At 51.3% G+C, this 19,349-nt stretch overlaps 1 protein-coding gene across 4 annotated transcripts in view; it reads right to left on the bottom strand.

Moving 5' to 3' along the window:
- KDM4B (lysine demethylase 4B) overlaps positions 1–8,375 on the bottom strand; it is a 61,603-nt gene extending 53,228 nt beyond the window's left edge. For 3 of the 4 annotated variants that reach the window (XM_039733522.1, XM_039733531.1, XM_039733540.1), the window contains exons 1-4: positions 7,839–7,979; positions 6,312–6,487; positions 5,644–5,758; positions 4,205–4,398 (exon numbers count right to left, since the gene is read on the bottom strand). In XM_039733522.1, the coding sequence (XP_039589456.1) occupies positions 4,205–4,398; positions 5,644–5,758; positions 6,312–6,487; positions 7,839–7,979 (626 nt within the window). Of the gene's footprint in view, positions 1–3,369; positions 4,093–4,204; positions 4,399–5,643; positions 5,759–6,311; positions 6,488–7,838 lie in introns of those variants that run through there. The other variant, XM_039733551.1, reaches the window with a different exon arrangement.
- Positions 8,376–19,349: the final 10,974 nt, after the last annotated feature.

The following is a 19,349-nucleotide window of genomic DNA, read 5'->3' as shown; positions in this document are numbered from 1 at the left end:
CACTTCCCCACGCCAGGAAGCCTCCAGGTAGGGACTGCACATCTTGATGGAGATAAAAGGAAGCTGGTGGAGCACCTCAGTGTCTAAAAATAATCTTTTGGAATTGCAAAGGCTGAGCCACATCCATTCCTCAATAAAATGCCATAATATCCATGAAGAATGAGGCCTGGCACTCAGCTTTGTTGCTTCTGTCATTATGAAATCAGTTTCTGCTTGCACCGTTTGACAATATGCTCAATTTTAGATCTCACACAGGAGTGTATGAGGTAATTATACACAATATGTATAATTGATACAGCCAAAATTCCCACCACCAGAGGTTGAATACAGGGCTGCAGAATTAAATACATTTCAGTTATTTCAAAAGTTTGAGACTGTGAAAAGGTGGCAATTAAATTCCTAATGCGAGAGGGACGTTTTACTGTAATTTGAGAAAAAAGCAAGTGAAAGGCTGGATCTGGCAGCTCCTGCCCGAGGGGCTTCACATGAGGTTACACAAGTGCTCCCAGCCCCGGGTGCTGCAGGAAGTGCCAAACCTCCCAAGCCTCCTGCCCCAGCTGTCAGACTGAATCTCCAGCTGCAACAGCAGCAGTGTGAGAAGGGTGAGGAGCAGAGCCTGTGCCTGGGAACTGCACATCCAGAGAGAAAATCCCCCTGGAGAGGGGTGAGGCCAGCCCAGGGCAGGGTGGGATGAACACCAACAGCCCTGCTACAGCAGCAGAGCTCAATAAACAAATGCAATCTACAGGCACAGATAAATCATTTAATGAGGCTGCAAACAGGAAAATGGCTCTCTGCCATTACCCCTTTGCCTTCCCTCATCACTGGGTGACCTTTCATTGCCCAGCTGCTCCTCCTGGTGCTGAGGAGCTCTGGAGTGCATCCATCCCAGTGCCCCTGAGTGCTGCAGCCAGGCAGAGCCAGCCAGGGGGGGCTGGCACCTCTGCAGTGACAGGGACACTCACACAGACTTGTCACACCAGGCAGGTGCTCTTTAGCCTCCACTTTCAGCTGGTGTAGCCACACATTGATTTTACCTGCAATCCCAACAGGCCCCAAAACAACTCTTTGGTAGGGGGGAAACACAAAATTGCAAAGACAGAAATGAGAGACACAAAATGCTCAGTAATGATCCTCCCTAGCCCAGGAGAACAATTCCTTTGCCACCCAGAGATGGCTCTTTGTGGTCCAAACTTCCACCCAGAGCTCCCTGAGAAGGAATTTCAGCTTTCCCACAGCTCTGCCTTGAGCAGGGACTGCAGGAGCTGGGTCTGGACAGTCTGGGGAAGGGAAGGCTGAGAGAGGATCCCAGCAATCACACAAACACCTCAGCAATCCATACAAACACCTCAGCAATCCACACAAACACCTCATTAATCCATGCAAACACCCCTAAGGTGTCACAGGATGGTGCTCCACCCCAACCTGAGGAAGGATTTCTTTCCATGGAGGGTGGCAGAGCTCTGGGCCAGCTGCCCATGGAGCCTCCCTCTCTGGAGACATCCCAAACCCACCTGGACATATTCCTGTGTCACCTGCTCCAGGTGACCCCACCTTGGCATGGGTTGGACTGGGGGGTCCCCAGAGGTCACTTCCAACCCAAACAATTCTGGGGTTCTGTGAAATAAACACAGATTTTTCCTAAAACCTTCTCAAAGGAGGTGTGTGAGGGAAGCAGCTCCTTTCTCCCCTTCCCTTCAGAAGGCAGCAGGGCTGGTGGCTCCTCACCCCTCCTACAGCCTGGAGAGAAGCACCCCCAGATAATTTATGGGAGACATGAAGAAAGAGTTATGGTTTTTAACGAGCAATTTTGAGGCAGATACTACCAATATACAGAGTCCTTGGTTCCACTGAATAAATATCTCTGACAGCCAAACAATAACTCTGCCTCTTATTTTAGAGCTCAACCCCAAACTGGTAGACTTTGTAACTCTCCACACTCCTGCTATTCCCTGAGGTGCTTCCAAGATGATCACTGTCAGAGTCAGAGTCTATAAAAAGGATGAAGGAAGCTGGGAAATTTCCACAGAGGTGGTGCCAGCAAAACAGAACGAACATTTCAGCCATCCCTGAGCAAAGCCAGGCTGCAGCACTGGAATTCCAGCAGTGCAGTCCAAGAGCTCCCCCAGCTGAGCTCTGGGACAGCTGCAGTCACTGCCAGAACAGCCCAGGTACCTGGAAAGTTCCAGATCTGCTCCAAGGGGATTCCGTTACTCTCTGCAGCCAGGGATTGTTCAGAGAAGAGCTGGAGAACTCTTAAGAGGAGCTGTCATGGTGCAGAACAAGGAGTGCCTTGGGAAGTGGCAAACTCCTGCCTGATGCTCCAGGGAAGAGCAGGGAGGCCCTGGCAAACCTGCAGTGGCATCCTGCCACAAGCCACCCCATCCTGTGTCACACACTGTCACCCACCCATGGAAACTCCACTGAAAGGGAAAAGCTTCTGCTCTGAACATGGCCTGTCCTCAAAACCTTCACTTTAGAGAAGTGACTCCCACAAACACAGGATGGCTGGAGAAGGCATGGAACAACCCAACCCAAAGCCAGATCAGCTGCTGCCACCCCTCCTGGAGCAGCTCAGGCCTGCTGGGACTGTGCTGGGCTCCCTGAGCTCCTGCTGGGCTGTGCTGGGCTGTGCTGGGCTCCCTGAGCTCCTGCTGGGCTGTGCTGGGCTCCCTGAGCTCCTGCTGGGACTGTGCTGGGCTCCCTGAGCTCCTGCTGGGCTCCCTGAGCTCCTGCTGGGCTGTGCTGGGCTCCCTGAGCTCCTGCTGGGCTCCCTGAGCTCCTGCTGGGCTGTGCTGGGCTCCCTGAGCTCCATGGGCAAAGGGGATGAGGAGCTTCCCATGGGCTGTGGCACCATCTGCTGGAGATGGCACCAGGAAAATGGGCTGGAATGAAGGGATTCTGGAGGAAGAACTGACAGGATCCAAACTGCATCATATTCTGAGCTGGAAAGCCACAGGATCATCTGTCCAGCCCCTGGCCCTGCACAGACACCCCAACAAGCCCACCCTGTCCCAGAGCAGTGTCCAAACACTCCTGGAGCTCTGGCAGCCTTGGGGCTGGGACCATTCCCTGGGCAGTGCCCAGCAGCCTCGGGGGGAAGAACCTTTTCCTGGGATCAGTCACACCCCAGTCACAATCCAGAACCACATTTCTGGATCTCCACCTGGTTTACCAGAAGTATCACAAGAGATTCTGCAAAATCCTCCTCGGACAGAGAGCCCAGGGACCAGGAATGCTGGGAAACAGATTTCACGACGTGTTGGAAGAATTTTTAAAATTCCCATTCATGTTCCAGAGAGTCAGCCCCACCCTCCACCCCTTCCCAGGCCTGGAAAAGAGCACTGGAGCCATTCATTTACAGCCTCCTGGCTCCTGGAGGCTTTTATGTGCCACAGGCACCAACACCCAGAGCCCCCAGGGAGCCATAGCCCTGAGAGGTGGGAGGATCTCGTCTGCCACTGCCAGGGCACGGTGACAGCAGAGCCTCCCTGTGACATTTCTGCTCTAATTTGCACGCAAATGTCAATATTTATTAGTCACATCAAGATCTTCAGCAAAGCTCCCCTGGGCTGCTGAGTCTCTGCACTTATACTTTTAAATTGATTTAAAAAGAAGCATATTGGCTCTTGGTAACTTATTCCAGACTCTCTACATTCTTTATTTCATCCTTAACTCTCTACTGTTTTTGTGGGGAGTTATTTCCAAGGAGTCTATGCATCAACAGTGTTGAAAAATGCTTTACCATCACGCCAAAAAATGACCATGGAAAAGTAACCTTTTCACTTAACTTGTCCCTAGAGCTGTGAACATATTTATGTATTTAAATAATGGAAATCTGAAAGTAACAGATGTTTCCTGCTTAGAGCACAGTGCAAGAACAACAGTGCTTCACTATTACAGTGCCTCTGGAGCATCCACACATTCCCATCCCCATTTGCTCTCCTGTGCATTAGTTTGCAAAAATCCCCAAGTGCTGAAATCTGGTTTTAATCGTGATGTCAACAAGTCTCCTTAATCCTGCTGCAAGTCAGGAATTAGGCCTCTGAGCAAGCCAGCATGAAAGAAAGTGAAATTGCTTTTAAATGTAAACTAGGAGGGAAGAGGAGAGAAAAAATGGGAATTGAGAGATTAGGTAAACCTGATGGAATTTGGTAGAGCTGGGGAAAGGGTATTTCAGTGGTGTCCAAGAGCCCTCACTCACCAGGATTTGGGCTCCCCAAAATGCAAGTAGTTGATGCTGTAGAGATCCATGTCCTCTGTGTGCCAAGCAAAAGTTGTCTTCCACATCCCAAAGTAGAGGTAGGGAGTGTTCACACCCTCGATGATGATGCCACACTCGTGCTCCACCATGTCCAGGAGGGTGTTCAGGTTGCCAATGTTCCACTCATCCACGTCCTGGAACAGAAATGGTTTGTACTGGTTTGTACTGGGAATGCCAGCCCTCAGCTCCCTGCAGGCCTCAGGGGGCAGGTGCTGGTGTCACCTGCATTAGCTGAACACTCTCTGCTTCCAGGAAGGGTTCTTTGGTGCTCCTCTCTGACCACAGGCAGGAGGGAGCTCCAGCACCCTGAAGAGGCTCTTGCACTGTGCAATACCCCAGCAGTAATTAACTATCCTGGTAATGAACACCCAGGGTAGAGCACACTCCTCTCAGATGTTCTTCCACTGATCAGAAACACCCCAGTGTGGCCAAAGGGGCAGAACCTTCTGTCTCAGCTCAGGGCTTCAGGTAAAAACAGGAAACCACCTGAGAACAGCTGTGCTGGTTGTGTCCCACCCTGATCACAGCAGGAAAGGATGGGATTCTCCCCCCCAAGCACCAAATCCCCTGCACCCCTGAGATGCGCATGGCTCTGAGCACCTCAGATATCTCTGCTTATTCTAATTAATTCCATATTAAACCATACTGATAATAAAAGACACTCGTACATTCACACACAATCAGACAGCACTCCAAAGAAGGCCACTTCCCACTCAAAAGAAAACTACAGAGGAAGAGATTTAAATTATCTGCCTAAAAAGAGTAAGAAGAGAGAAACCTTTATCATTTACAGAATTACTTGAAGCAGAGGATGAAATTTTACCATGGAAAAGCTTAAACAATTTGAATTGTAAAATAATTCAGTGTGCAGGTGCATTGTATCCTAATGGAGCTGCCTACAAGGAAAAGATCCAAATGCAAATAATTTAAAATCCAAACGTAAATAATTTAAAATCCAAATGCAAATTATTTATGTTAAGAATCAAAAAATATTTTTGATGAAGCACCATTTCCTTGAAATACTGTTTTTTTCTTGCTTTCTAAGGGGCTTCAGCAGGAATGTCCATTTTATTCCCTTAAAAAAGAAACAAAACCCAAGGTATAGACAATTTTTTGCCACAGTCTGCAAAAGAATTTATTTAAATCACACTTTTCCTAATCTTTCTACTAAAAGTCAGCTTTTCACAGCTTCTACTGACTATTATCCCGAATTTCAGGGGAACCTTAATCCCACTGTTGTAATGAGGGGAAAAACACAAAGGTACTGTGGTTTTTTTAGGGTGGTTACGTTGATGAAATTCTGCTCCTCAATGAGAAAAGTACAAACAGGAAGTCAGTGTCTGTGTCTGAAACAAATAAAGGAGAAGCTCTGGACTTACTGCATCATAGAGGGAGCCACTGATATCAGCCCCATAGATGGGAGACACAAAGGTGAGGTTCTTCCAGTACTTGCGCTCCAGGTCCTCGAAGTCCTGGTGCCGGGGGGTGCAGTACCTGCAGGAACACAGGGTGTCAGAGCCCTGGGAGCAGCCAGCACAGCAGCTCTGAGGGTGCATTTCACCTTTAATCCACAGAACTGCTGCCTTTTCCACCTCGGGGCGGGCTGACTGACAGGACATGCAGCACCACATCCCCAGCCCATGGAAACGTGAGCTGAGGTTATCCCACAGCTCTCAGGTGCCAGGAAAGCTCCAAAGCTGGTTATCCTGGAATGGTTTGGCTTGGAAGGGGCCTTAAATCCCACCCAGTGCCACCCTGCTATGGCAGGGACACCTCCCACTGTCCCAGGTTGCTCCCGGCCCAGCCCAGCCCTGCCCTGCAGCACGCACTTCTCGCTGTTGGCCCTGCCCAGCCCAGCCCTGCAGCCCAGCCCAGCCCAGCCCGGCCCGGCCCAGCCCGGCCCGGCCCTGCCCAGCCCAGCCCAGCCCAGCCCAGAGCTCAGCTAAGCTCAGGTCAGCCCGGCCCAGCTCAGCCCAGCCCAGCCCAGCCCAGCCCAGCCCAGCCCAGCCCAGCCCTGCCCAGCCCAGCCCAGCCCTGCAGCACGCACTTCTCGCTGTTGGCCAGGCGCCGGTACTCGCCCACGCTCATGGGCTTCTTCTGGATGTTGTACTGGGTGAAGAGCCCCGACTGGCCCGTGACCACCTGCTGGATGGGCGCTGGGATCACCATGTCGTCGATGTCGTCGTACGTGCGCCGCGGCTTCCACTCCTTGGGGGGGATCACCTGTGCCCAAAGGAAGGAAACGGTTTTTGTGAGGTAATGCACAAAGGTCTCCTGCGCCTGCATGGGTTCTTCTGTTTGTTATTTTGCCTTTTAATAAAGCTTTTTGTTTCCAGCATTGCAGTAGAAGCCATCCTGCTGATTTTTATGCCTCCAAAGGTATCTGAGCAATCTTGGATGTGTTATAGACCTCCAAGAGATTGAGACCTGGCTCCAGGAGGATCACATAGCAATCACCTGCAGCAGGGACAACAAAAACATGGAACTGCTACAGACACTGGAGCTGGGGGTTTGAGGGGCGCAAGGGGCTCCACTTCCCCTACAGGACTCTGAACTGCAGCTGCAAGAAACACAAAACTGACCTGGAACGCTCAGATTAATCCTACAAGTCATTTCTTTACAATATCTGGAAGTCACCAACAAGCTCTATTAAAATAATCTCCCTAGCAGAGTCCTGGAAGGTAATTGCTTGTACACTTGAGTGGACAAGGAAACATTCCACAGAGAGCTCTTCATCAATAGCCAGCTCTCTTTAGAGCAGCAATAAACCCAGTAATTGACCTGTGTTTTAGAAGAAATAAGAATTATTTCATGCCTAACAGCTTTATTTCTCCACTGTGCTTTATTAAGGCCAGCTAAACACCACTCCTAACAAGTTCTTGTCAGAGCAAATGATCCCATCAGCCTGTGCTGACATGGCCACAGAAATACCCTTTCTAATCACTTAGTCCTGGAGTTTTCCAAGCAGTTCCGTGTCAGGTACTGGAACTTAGAAGCTTCACATGGAAAGTTCTCATAACCAGAGGGTGCTGGGCAGTGCCAGCCTCCCCAGGGAGTGGTCCCAGCCCTGAGGCTGCCCTCAGGGATGCTCAGGGTGGGGTTGTTGGGGTGTCTGTGCAGGGCCAGGGGCTGCACTGGATGATCCTGTGCAGGACATTCCTCTCCTTTCCTCCCTCCATAACCAAACCAGAGATTCCAGATACAGCGTTCCAAAAAGCACACTGTGCTCAGTTCCATGGACACAAACAAGATCTCGGGCCCTCAGAAGGCAACTCCAGCTCCCTGAGCAGCCTTTACCTCAAGCCAGCTCCTCACCTTGGCCAGCCTTCACCTTGGTCATCCCTCACCCTGGCCAGCTCCTCACCTTGGCCAACCTTCACCTTGGTCATCCCTCACCTTGCCCAGTCCTGACCATGGCCAGTTCCTCACCTTGGCCATCCCTCACCCTGGCCAGTTCCTCACCCTGGCCAGTTCCTCACCTCTGCCAGCTCCTCACCTTGCCCAGCTCCTGCCCTCGTCCAGCCCTCACCCTGGCCAGCCCTGCCCTCACCTTGGCCAGCCCAGCCCTCCTCACCTTGGCCAGCCCAGCCCGGTGGGCTCCCTGGGACTCCATGAAGGCGATGAACCTGCCGAAGTCGCGGAACTCGTCCAGCGAGGGCCGGAAGGTCATGATCTTGCAGCCAGGGTTCTGCGGGCTCGGGTGTTCCGACCCCATAGCTCCAGTCCTGCACGGGGACACGGGAAGGGAAGGGGCAGAAAAGACACTGCTTAAAACCTTTGGTGTTTAACTCCCAGCTCTAGGCAGCTCCACAAAAAGCCTGGGGAGATTTTTCATTTCCTCCCTCTACTCCTGCAAGGAGGGGTTTGTAAAAGTACCCTCTAACATGGACATGGGGAGCTCCCAACCAAAAACCCACTCAGTCAGGAACTCCTGACACCAGGATCACCCCAGAGCTCAGACAGGGGCTAAATATAGACCAGGGGCAGAGCATCTGCCCCAGCTCACCACAGAAAGTGGTGCCTCATCAGGATCCTGTCACAAAAATAACAGCTTCTCACCACCTTCAGCTTGTCAGCGTGCAGAGCTTGCCACCCCACGAGTTTTCTACCAAAATGCTTCACCATTTTCTGTTTAGGTTCAAACCCAACAGCTTTCCCCAGTTTTGCTTTTTTTTTCGTGTGCTAGACTACAGTAAAAGTTATAAAATTAAGGATTTTTTTTTAAATGTAGCTTCATTACACTTTGTATTTGCAATGTACATAAATAGAACAAAGCGTCAGGCAAGTCTTACAAGAAATACAGATGCACATTTCCAAAACATCCAAAACAAACTCTCAAACCATTCAGGATGAAACCACAGTTTTTAAAATAGACTTTTTTAAGGTAATTCTGGAAATCTGTAAGGGAAATAAAATGTTTTAGAGGCGTTTCAGCTGCAAATATCCCCACAAAGGAGTTCTCCATGCGAGGAGCTGCAGCAGCTCCACACCCTGAGTGCTCACGAGATGGCAGTGCTGGGCTGTGCAGGATGAACTGCAGGAAAACGGCTCCTGCCAGACTTTTACATGCAAAAAAAGCATTTAAAGTGTGTTTAAACTGATTTCAAAGCAGCCAAGGAGTACTGCAGACGCTCCTGGAAGTACTCATAGTGTTAGGAAAACACAAAACGAAGCAGGGAGCACTTCCAGATCTGTGTTTGAATGGGTGAGTGTGGCACAGCCAGTGCTCCCAGCTCCCGGAATTAAAACCAGCTAAAGTGGGCACATTCCACACCCAGGGCACCAAGGTTTCATTTTAACTCCATAAAACTTTTCATTTCAAAGGCACATGAACAGTTCTGAGTGAAATTTTAGAAGCCAGGAAACATCAGAATTTTACACAGTAACTTTTATGCACATTTGTTTCAAAACAAGGATCTGCAAGTCTTATATTCTTCCCCAAGGAGTCTTTAAAGGAGTTTTATGCATAAAATCACAGCTTCTCACAGGCAGAAAAGCCCTTCCTGAGCCAGGAGCCAGAGATGCAGAACCCAATCCAGAATAAAATCAAATGATGAATCCCAGTATTGCAGGAAATACCAAATTGAGGGAGAAAAATACCATTTCACCCCCTTCACCCCAAGACACTTCCCATCTCCAACAGGAATCGTTGCAGTTTGGAAACAGAAGTGCCTTTTAACCAACCCCTCCATCTTCAGGGTGGCCCTGCCCAAGGAGATTTCCAAACAAGGAACAAAAATTGCCTTCTGAGAACAAAAGCTGCAGTTTCAGGGTCAGCACTGGAGGAGAAGCAGCAGATTGATCCGTGCCCATGGGAAGGCTTTCCTACACAAATGTTTTGCAGGAACACAAGGAGGAAATCCCTGGGATGAGCCAGGGGAGCTGGGGACCCATCTGCCAGAGCTTTGCTCCAATCCCCCAGGAAAACAGGGCTGGGCTGGAGGGAAAGGGGCTGTGGGAGTGGGACAGGGACAGAAGCCACCGCAAAGGCTGGCACAGCCTCCTGGGAGTGGTGGGGCTGTTCTGGAGCAGCTCTGGCACTGCCAGGGCTGGGCAGCCCCGCCAGCATCCCGGGAGGAGCTGGCTCAGAGTGAATTCCGTCCTGAGCAGGAGCCCTGCCAGCACCATCTGCTCCTGAGAGGCTCCTGCAGCTCTACCCACAACCAGGGGCAAAACAAACAGGCAAAGCCAGCCTCCAGCCCATGCTTCCCTCAAGATTCTCTCACAAAATTCCAGTTTTCCAAAATTCCAATTTTTAGTCAACAAACTCAGAGCAAAGAGTGAAAATACATGCTCCAGTAAGAAAGGAAGATCAAAAACAACTTAATGCAAAGCTTAATCAATTAATTAAAGGATAAAAATACTTCCTGCAAAGCTTAATTAATTAATTAAAAGGTCTACTGCCTAAATACAAGCAGCATCACCTGGCACTCTAGAATTCTTTAGTCCAGAGACAGCAAAACATGAGATTTTTCAATGTGCAGTCCCATCTAAAGAGCATTTCAACACCCACCCTAGATAATGTACATTTAGCAAATCAGACTAATTAAGCTATTACAATAAAATGGCCACAGAGCTCATGGGAAGGGGGGAATCAGGTCCGTGACCTCAGGGAGATGGGGGAGCTTCCCCCAAGGAGCTGGGAACACCCTGGCCCAGGGAAAGCTGGGGGAGAAGAGAATTTCATTCCCAAGTGCTTCCTACATGGCAGCAGTTTTGGGAAAGCAGTGCCAGGACCTGTCCCCAGCTCTGCTCCAGGACCCGTGCCCAGCTCTGCCCCAGAACCTGTCCCCAGCTCTGTCCCAGGGTCTGTCCCCACCTCTGCTCCAGGACCCATGCCCAGCTCTGCCCCAGGACCCGTGCCCAGCTCTGTCCCAGGATCTGTGCCCAGCTCTGCCCCAGGACCTGTCCCCAGCTCTGTCCTAGCACCCATGGCCAGCTCTGCCCCAGGACCCGTGCCCAGCTCTGTCCCAGGACATGTGCCCAGCTCTGCCCCAGGACCCGTGCCCAGCTCTGCCCCAGGACCTGTGCCCAGCTCTGCCCCAGGACCCGTGCCCAGCTCTGTCCCAGGACCTGTGCCCAGCTCTGCCCCAGGATCTGTGCCCAGCTCTGCCCCAGGGTCTGTGCCCAGCTCTGTCCCAGGACCCGTGCCCAGCTCTGTCCCAGGACCCGTGCCCAGCTCTGTCCCAGGACCTGTGCCCAGCTCTGTCCCAGCTCCTGGCATCACACGGGACACACAGCCAAGGCAGCAGGACAGGGCTTCAGCTTCATCTGGGATTTTCAGGAGATGACCCCAATTAAGCAGTGCCCTAACGAGCTCCTGGCATCACTGGAAGGTTCCAGAGCAGAATCTGAGTGTTCTGAGAGCACTGAGAGCCCCTCCCAGCCCCTTTCTGCAGGGCTGCAGGTGAGGCCAGGTGGGAACAAACCCTTCTCTCCATACTGAGGAGGATTCTGCAGCCAGAGCCCCAGCAGCTCCTGAAAAGAAGAGTGAAGGTATTTTTCTCAGCTGGATACATTCTGTTTCTTTGTTAGACAGTTACAACCTGAAATATTATGAAAACCTTCTAATTTTCAGCCATTGTGAGGAAGCACAAAAACTTGTCTCCAGAGGGACGATCTCGGTGCACACAAAGAACTGAGTTTTAATTTCAATGACTTTTACATGAGACTTTTCCCTTCCAAAACTGATGTGAACCAAGACACTTTTGTGACTGAAACCCTGCACCTGTTGACTGAAACCTTTGTACAGAGGAGAAAAAGCCCAGGACACCCAGCTGAGATCCATGACTCGAGCTTGCTGCAGCACTGGCAGGACTGGGAATCCTTCCTCCAGAAAAGGTTTGGGATTTCTGAGCAGCTCCTGCTGCTGCCCCACTATTGATCTCTGCAGAGCCAATAATGCCAGCTCACTCTCCTGGGTGACTGAACAGTGCCTGCTGTGGGATCAAACGTGGCTTTAGGCAGCAGCCCTGGGGCCCATCCTGTGCCCAGTGCCAGCCCAGGGACACAAAGTGGGAGTGCCAGCATCCACCTGGCAGCACTGAGGGCACAGCAGCACCACAAAACCCTTCTGATCTCGCTAAACAAAGTTCATGCTCAGTTTGACCACAACAGGAGTTCCTGCAGACACCTTTGGAGAAGGCAGCAGGTGTCAGGGTAAAGCTGTGCCCAGGTGATGGGGACCCTGCTGCCCTGGGACAGCTCCAGCTGGAACAAACCCACCCCTGACCCCACACCACCCCGAGGATTTCCCTGGGGCTGTGCTGGAAAGGGCTAAAAAGACACTTGGAAATGCTCAAGACAGATGGAAAGGGCTAAAGACACAGGGAAAGGGCTAAAGACACTGGGAAAGAGCTAAAAAACCACGTGAAAATGCTAAAGACACATGGAAAGGGCTAAAGACACAGGGAAATGCTCAAGACACAGGGAAAGGGCTAAAAGGCTCGTGGAAATGCTGCCAGCCCCAGCAGAGCACACAGGTGAGCTCCCAGGAGGTGGGCACAGGCTGGCACCATGCCCTGCTGAGGGAGCAGAACCCCACACCTGAATTCCAGGGGATAAACAAAGCTGGGAGCAGGGGGACGTCTCCCAGTCTGGAGGGGCTCAGCCCTGCCCCTGGCTGTCCCTCTGCTGTGCCAGGGGATGAGCTGGCACGGCTCTGGCCCCAGGGCTGGGCACTGCCAGGGAAATGGGGCACAGCCTCCCAGTGCCAGACACCTGGCACAAAATGACACCAACAAAATGCAGATTTCCAGCGTGCCTGGATGAGCTTCTCCTGCCTCACTCAGTATCTGAGGCATTTCCCCAACAATAATGAGAGCCCTGCTCGTGAAAACCTCCTTTAAACTTGCTCTTAATTCATTATTTAACTGTCCTGCACACAAATATTAATGGAAACCTCATGTGTTTATCTGAAATGGCATTTTTAGATGAATTAGGCTGGAACACAAAGGACAGATTCTTCTATTTCCATCCACTTCCTTTCCCTCAAAGCCAACACATTACTCTGATTTCCATCCATTCTCACGGATCAGACTCTACCCAAAATCTCTTTGCAGAACCACAGACAAACTTCTCCAAGACAGGTCTGTGCACAAAATAGATTACTAAAGCTATATATATTTATATATCTATTAAAACTATATTGGCTATGTGGTGTAAGGATATCTGAGACAACTTTCCTCCCTTCCCCTCTGTTCCCAAGAATCAGATTCCAGCACTTAGATAAACAAATGTAATTTTTTAAGTTTGAAGTTTGCTGTTGCTCAGCCCAGTTTTAAACAACTGTACAATTACAGCAAGGATTTAAACTAACACCTTTCCCCCAAAAATATTTATGTATTCAATTCACCACATTTTTAACATTCAAATTGCTTTGAGTTTTATATATCCTCCATAAAGGCCAAGTAAACACAACAGAGGAAATATCTGGGGAAGAGGAACAGAGACAAATTCCCATCCAGCACAGGGATCAAGACCTACAGTGCTTGGGATTTGACAATTGAGAGTTATTTTCTATTAAATTTTGCTCCTCCACAATTCCAGATCCTCCTGTACTTGAAATCAAGCAGCATATGCAGCTCATTAAGGGAAAATAAAATTTTCCCCCAAAACACCCTCTTTGCTGTAGAAGTGCACAGTTACTCACACATTTCTCTAACAACAAAATTATTTAGTCACAAACAGTATTTAAAAGAAAAAAAAAAGTGGTTACATTTAAGAGCAATAAATCTGGATGACTTTAAAACAGTTTATTATTGCCTGAGGCAAGGCAGTTAACATGTAATAGTTATTTCTGACTAAATCCAGATCAGGACCTCAAAAACTCCAAAGTTGGACTGCACAGACAAGATAAACTCACCCTAAAACCACACAAATCAGTTCAGGAAGCACTGCTGAGGCCCAGCCTTCCCAAGGGCTGCAGGAGCCCCAGTTTGCTGCATGGCAGGAGTTCTCTCTGCTGCATTTTTTATCCACTGCATGCACTGCAAGGCTTCGGCAGCCCTTCAAAAACAACTTCAGTATCATAAAAGGCATTTCATATGGACTCAGCTGCTGAATGTGAACAGGAATTCCAAGTTTTAACCCATGGCACCTCAATCCAAGGCAGCAGCACTGCAGAAGTTAAAATAAAGCATCCCACAGTGTTTATTCCTACAGCAAAGGACATCAGAGACCTTGCAGAGCAAGCAGGAGCCTCAGTTACTGCAGTGCTTTGCCCAAAAGGTGATTCCTGCATCAGAACCCCTTAACAAGGACTAACTCCAGTTTTCCTTCCACAACCCTGCCAGAACAGAAAGCCTGGAGTTCTCAGCAACTTGCTCCACTTAGATTTTGATAACAAAAACCCTCAACAAGCAGGGCTGTGGAGCCATTTTTAACCATCCTGCCCATTTTTAACCATCCTGCCCATTTTTAACCACCCTGCCCCTACAAAAGGAAGCCCTGGGCTGGTTTTGTGCCCGAGGCAATGCCCGGGCTGGGTGTGACACACTGACCCAGTTCCAGCTGCCAGCACATCCCAGGAATCCTGGAGCTCGGGCAGAGGAGCAGCAAGCCTGGCACTGCCCTGCAGAACTGCAGCTCACCTGGACAGGTAACCCCAGGAACACCCAGGAATCCCCAGGTACCCCAGAAACTCCAGTCCCTTCCTGGCTCACCTGTCCAGGTACCCCCAGGAACCCCTTTTTTATCCACTGCATGCACTGCAAGGCTTCGGCAGCCCTTCAAAAACAACTTCAGTATCATAAAAGGCATTTCATATGGACTCAGCTGCTGAATGTGAACAGGAATTCCAAGTTTTAACCCATGGCACCTCAATCCAAGGCAGCAGCACTGCAGAAGTTAAAATAAAGCATCCCACAGTGTTTATTCCTACAGCAAAGGACATCAGAGACCTTGCAGAGCAAGCAGGAGCCTCAGTTACTGCAGTGCTTTGCCCAAAAGGTGATTCCTGCATCAGAACCCCTTAACAAGGACTAACTCCAGTTTTCCTTCCACAACCCTGCCAGAACAGAAAGCCTGGAGTTCTCAGCAACTTGCTCCACTTAGATTTTGATAACAAAAACCCTCAACAAGCAGGGCTGTGGAGCCATTTTTAACCATCCTGCCCATTTTTAACCACCCTGCCCCTACAAAAGGAAGCCCTGGGCTGGTTTTGTGCCCGAGGCAATGCCCGGGCTGGGTGTGACACACTGACCCAGTTCCAGCTGCCAGCACATCCCAGGAATCCTGGAGCTCGGGCAGAGGAGCAGCAAGCCTGGCACTGCCCTGCAGAACTGCAGCTCACCTGGACAGGTAACCCCAGGAACACCCAGGAATCCCCAGGTACCCCAGAAACTCCAGTCCCTTCCTGGCTCACCTGTCCAGGTACCCCCAGGAACCCCCAGGAACCCCAGCCCACCTGCCCAGGTACCCCCAGGAACCCCCAGGAACCCCAGCCCACCTGCCCAGGTACCTCCAGGAACCCCAGCCCACCTGCCCAGGTACCCCCAGGAACCTCACTCCCCCCAGGCTTCCCCCAGCTCGCAGCCATTTCACACCTTTCAGCCAAATCTGCAACTCGAGTGACAATTTAGAGCCCAAATTAAACCCAGAGCTTCAAGGTGAAATGAGACAATTTGGATCTCTCCCAGCTCGGTTTTATCCAGGTCTCTCTGGAAGCTGCAGCTCCAAACTTGACACACCCCTCCCAGGCAATGCTGTGCTGCTTGTTCTGCCAACAGAACTGAGATCAAATATGGGAACTTCAGAAAAACTTCTTATCTGCACCAAAACCTCACCAAAGGCCTCTCCATTGCCCTGGGGTGTATCCAAAATTGTGAAGGAATATCAGAAAAACTCAGAAATCACCCCAGCCCCCCACCAACTTCCAACATTCACCTCTTGGGCCATGTTCAAAAGCAGGATTTCTAACAGATTTAGGAACAAAAGGCCAATCCTGTATTCTCTAAGGATCTGGGAACTGTGGCTTGTTCATGAGCCTTACAAACATAAAAATAATGAAGCTTCAGGTCACTTCTGCCATGAGTGAGGCACAGCCAGACCAAGGAAGGGCAGAATACAAATGTGCTCTCCTGTGCAATCCAGTAAGAGCATGACTGAGGAGCTGCCTCATTTATAAAGGAGAGTGATTGACCCTATGAAAATATAAATGAAAATAAGTACCTTAATTAAGCCATGGTAGCAAATGGCTCTACCCCTAAGTTGTGACAAGACAGAACATATTTGGCCCAGAACAAAAGTTAAAAAGAGAAAATCTTATTAAGCAACAATCAGGTTAGTGGAGAACACTGAAAAAGGAAAAACACCTTTCATATCCCACAGTGATAAGTCATTAATAACCCCAGGCTGTGAGAAATGACAGGATTTCTGCCAAATTCTGCAGTGCTCCAGGATTTCAGTTGCTACTGCAAACGGACAAACCCTCTTGAATTCTTTACCAGATGACAAATAATTATTTCCAGCAGCGCCCGTGCAGCCCCGGAGGATCCCAGTGGCATCCAAACCCATTAAGCAAATCCCTCACTTGTGGTGACATATTTAGCTGTCATCCATCTTTGCTATTAACAGATGCTCCAGTGAAGGAACGTGGAGCAGCAGAGGCTCTGCAAACCCTTCCCCACAGCACACCCAGAGCCCTGGCTGAGTCAGGAAGGGGAAATCCACCAGTCCCGAGTCCTCCTGACTGCCCAGAATTAATTAAGGAACACCAAGTTTCTCCTGGCTGCCAAGAGCTTTCCCTCCCTTGCTGCCTGGGTGGCTCAGCCTGCAGCTCACAACGATTATTTCTGCTCTCAGGTGGATTGCCTGCTCTCAAAAATGAGATTTTAACCTGCAAGGTGAATCAGAGCCCCCTGATGCTGACACTGTTTGCTGAAGTGCAGCTGGACATCCCAGGAGGGAATAAAACACAACCCTGCAGAAATGTGAAATCCCCACAGAGCTCCTTCCAGCAGGGCTGGCCAGACTGGTTTGCCCAACTCACATCCAATTTCTTATGAGCTTTTATATGGAAATAGCTCCGAGTTTTCAGGAGCTGTCTGTATTTTGGGGGATCTAAAACACCTGCAGAGCTGTGGAGCTCCCACTTTATCTGCCAGATCTTCCCCTGGTGCAGGAGAGGAGCTGAGAACAGCTCCCAGTGAGAGCAGCACTGTCCCCACAGCTCAGGGGAGCAGGTGAGCACCTCCCATCACCAATGGCCAGGATTACCTACAGGACATGGGTGGGATTCTCCCTGGAAGTGAATTTTGCTCTTGACTTCCCATCAAAAGCTGCTGAAACCTCTCATTTATTTTTATTTCTTAAAGCCCACGTTCATCCTAAGCCAAACTTGGAACGTGACACCTGTGTTCCTTGGGTCTTTACCAAAGTGTTCTTACTGACAAAACTGACTCCTTCTACATATTTTATAGAAATATAAATATATTTTATGCCCTTTTATGTATCTATGACCTATTTCATATATCATGTTTATATACAGGCCCATGTATATTCTGGTCCCACTGGGCCACTCAAGGGAATTATCTCTTTCCAATCAGCACAAAAAGAACAATCCACCACGGAGTGTTAGACAGAATTTTCCTGTCAAAAGATGCTCCAGTGAATGTTTCATCCATGAACATCAGCTCTGGAACAAGAAATCACTTTATATCCACCTACATCTCCCTTGCATGGGAGGAACTCCTGCCTCTCATGAGGCAGGAACAGCCGTGGATTCCTTCAGGGTTCCTTCAGGATTCCTTCAGGATTCCTTCAGGGTTCCTTCAGGGTTCCTTCAGGGTTCCTTCAGGATTCCTTCAGGGTTCCTTCAGGATTCCTCCTGGCACTGCAGGAGTTGGTCAGCCCACCCCAACTTCCTTCTCTTGTTACAGGGAAGCCCAAGAATTGGGAACTTGCTGTCACAGAGCAATTACTGGGTGCTCCAACAGTTACTTGATGCCATTGCTGCAATGTAACTGAAGTTTGAGATTCTAGGCTTAAGGTTTCCCTGACTCTGTGAATTTCAGTGAAACAGGAAGAAGAAAGTGATGAGAAAAAAGCAAAAGTTCCCAGGAAATAAGCAATGTTGTGGGTGAAACGCTATCAGGTTCCAGATGGACACAGCTCCTTAAAATTAACTCTTTTTGGTTAAAGGAAACTTAGTTTTGGGAGGGTGATGCTTGCTGTAACACAGATTTCCAGTGGCCCAGCACAAGTGCAGTGTCCCAGGGCAGAGCAGCAGCAGCACAGCCCCTGTGAGAGCCCAGCCCCTGAGCAGCTCCATCACAGCACAGAGGAGCAGGGATGAAACTGAGCCTGCCTGGTCACTTCATCCCTCAGTACAGAGGGGTCCAAAGCTGCCTCTCTGCAGCACCCCTGGCTCCGGAACAGCCTCAAACCAAGAGCTCCAGGAAAGCCAAGAACCTTTGGGTGAATCCCAGAACATCCCAAACTGGGAGGGACCCACAGGAGAACCCAGTGCGGCCCCCGGCCCTGCAGAGACCCCCAACAAGCCCACCTGGGCACCCCTGGGGCTCTGACATGCCCTGGGGAGCCTGGGCAGTGCCAGCACCATGGGGAAGAACCTTTCCCCGAGCTCCATGCCAAACTCCAGCCCTCCCTGGGCTCCTGGCCCCTCTGCAGACCCCCAGGAAGGGTTTCCTGAAGGGTCCCCCTTCCACCGCGTCCCCTCCATCCTCTCTGCTGCCAACAGGAGCAGATGGAACCGGGGCAGGCTCGGAGCGAGCCTGGGCACACAAACCCCGCAGCTCCCGGGGCTGTGCCCGCTCCCGGGGCCGGGACACCGGGGCTGTGCCCGTTCTCAGGACACCGTTCTCAGGACACCGGGGCTGTGCCGGGTCCCCAGCCCGGGACACCGGGGCTGTGCCCGCTCCCGGGGCCGGGACACCGGGGCTGTGCCGGGTCCCCAGCCCGGGACACCGGGGCTGTGCCCGCTACCGGGGCCGGGACACCGGGGCTGTGCCGGTCCCCTCACGCCGGGGCTGTGCCGGTCCCCTCACGCCGGGGCTGTGCCGGTCCCCTCACGCCGGTCACGCCGGGGCCGTGCCGGTCCCCTCACGCCGGGCTGTGCCGGTCCCCTCACACCGGGGCCGTGCCGGTCCCCTCACACCGGTCACCCCGGGCTGTGCCGGTCCCCTCACGCCGGTCACACCGGGGCCGTGCCGGTCCCCTCACGCCGGCCACACGCACACAGGCACAAGCACCGCAGGAATTCAGAGGAACGGAAGGGAAGCGCTTGGGCTGGGCCCCAGACTCTGACAGGCTCCGGAGGAGGAACGCACGGATCAAACACTCGAACCCGGCCGCTGTCACGTTCCTGCCCCCGGTTTTCCCAGCACGGAGCGCCCGCACCGAATCACGGAGCCGGCGGCAGCTTCTGCTCGCCCGCAGCCCCCGGCCCCGAGCCGACCCCCGGAACAAATCGCCATTCGCCCCCGTTTGTGCCCAAACCGCGCGGGCAGCCCCGGGCTCGGGGGCACCGGGACCTCGGGGTGCCACCCACACAAAGCGCGGCGGGGCCGGCCGCGGGCCCTGCGGGGAGGCCGCGGGCCCGGAAGGGAGCGGCAGCGCCGGGGCC

This window comes from Passer montanus, unplaced genomic scaffold, assembly GCF_014805655.1.
Source record: "Passer montanus isolate IOZ18808 unplaced genomic scaffold, ASM1480565v1 scaffold112, whole genome shotgun sequence".
Classification (NCBI taxonomy): Eukaryota; Metazoa; Chordata; class Aves; order Passeriformes; family Passeridae; genus Passer; species Passer montanus.
Note: the sequence above shows the minus strand (reverse complement) of the source record. Positions and strands in the feature narration are given on the sequence as shown.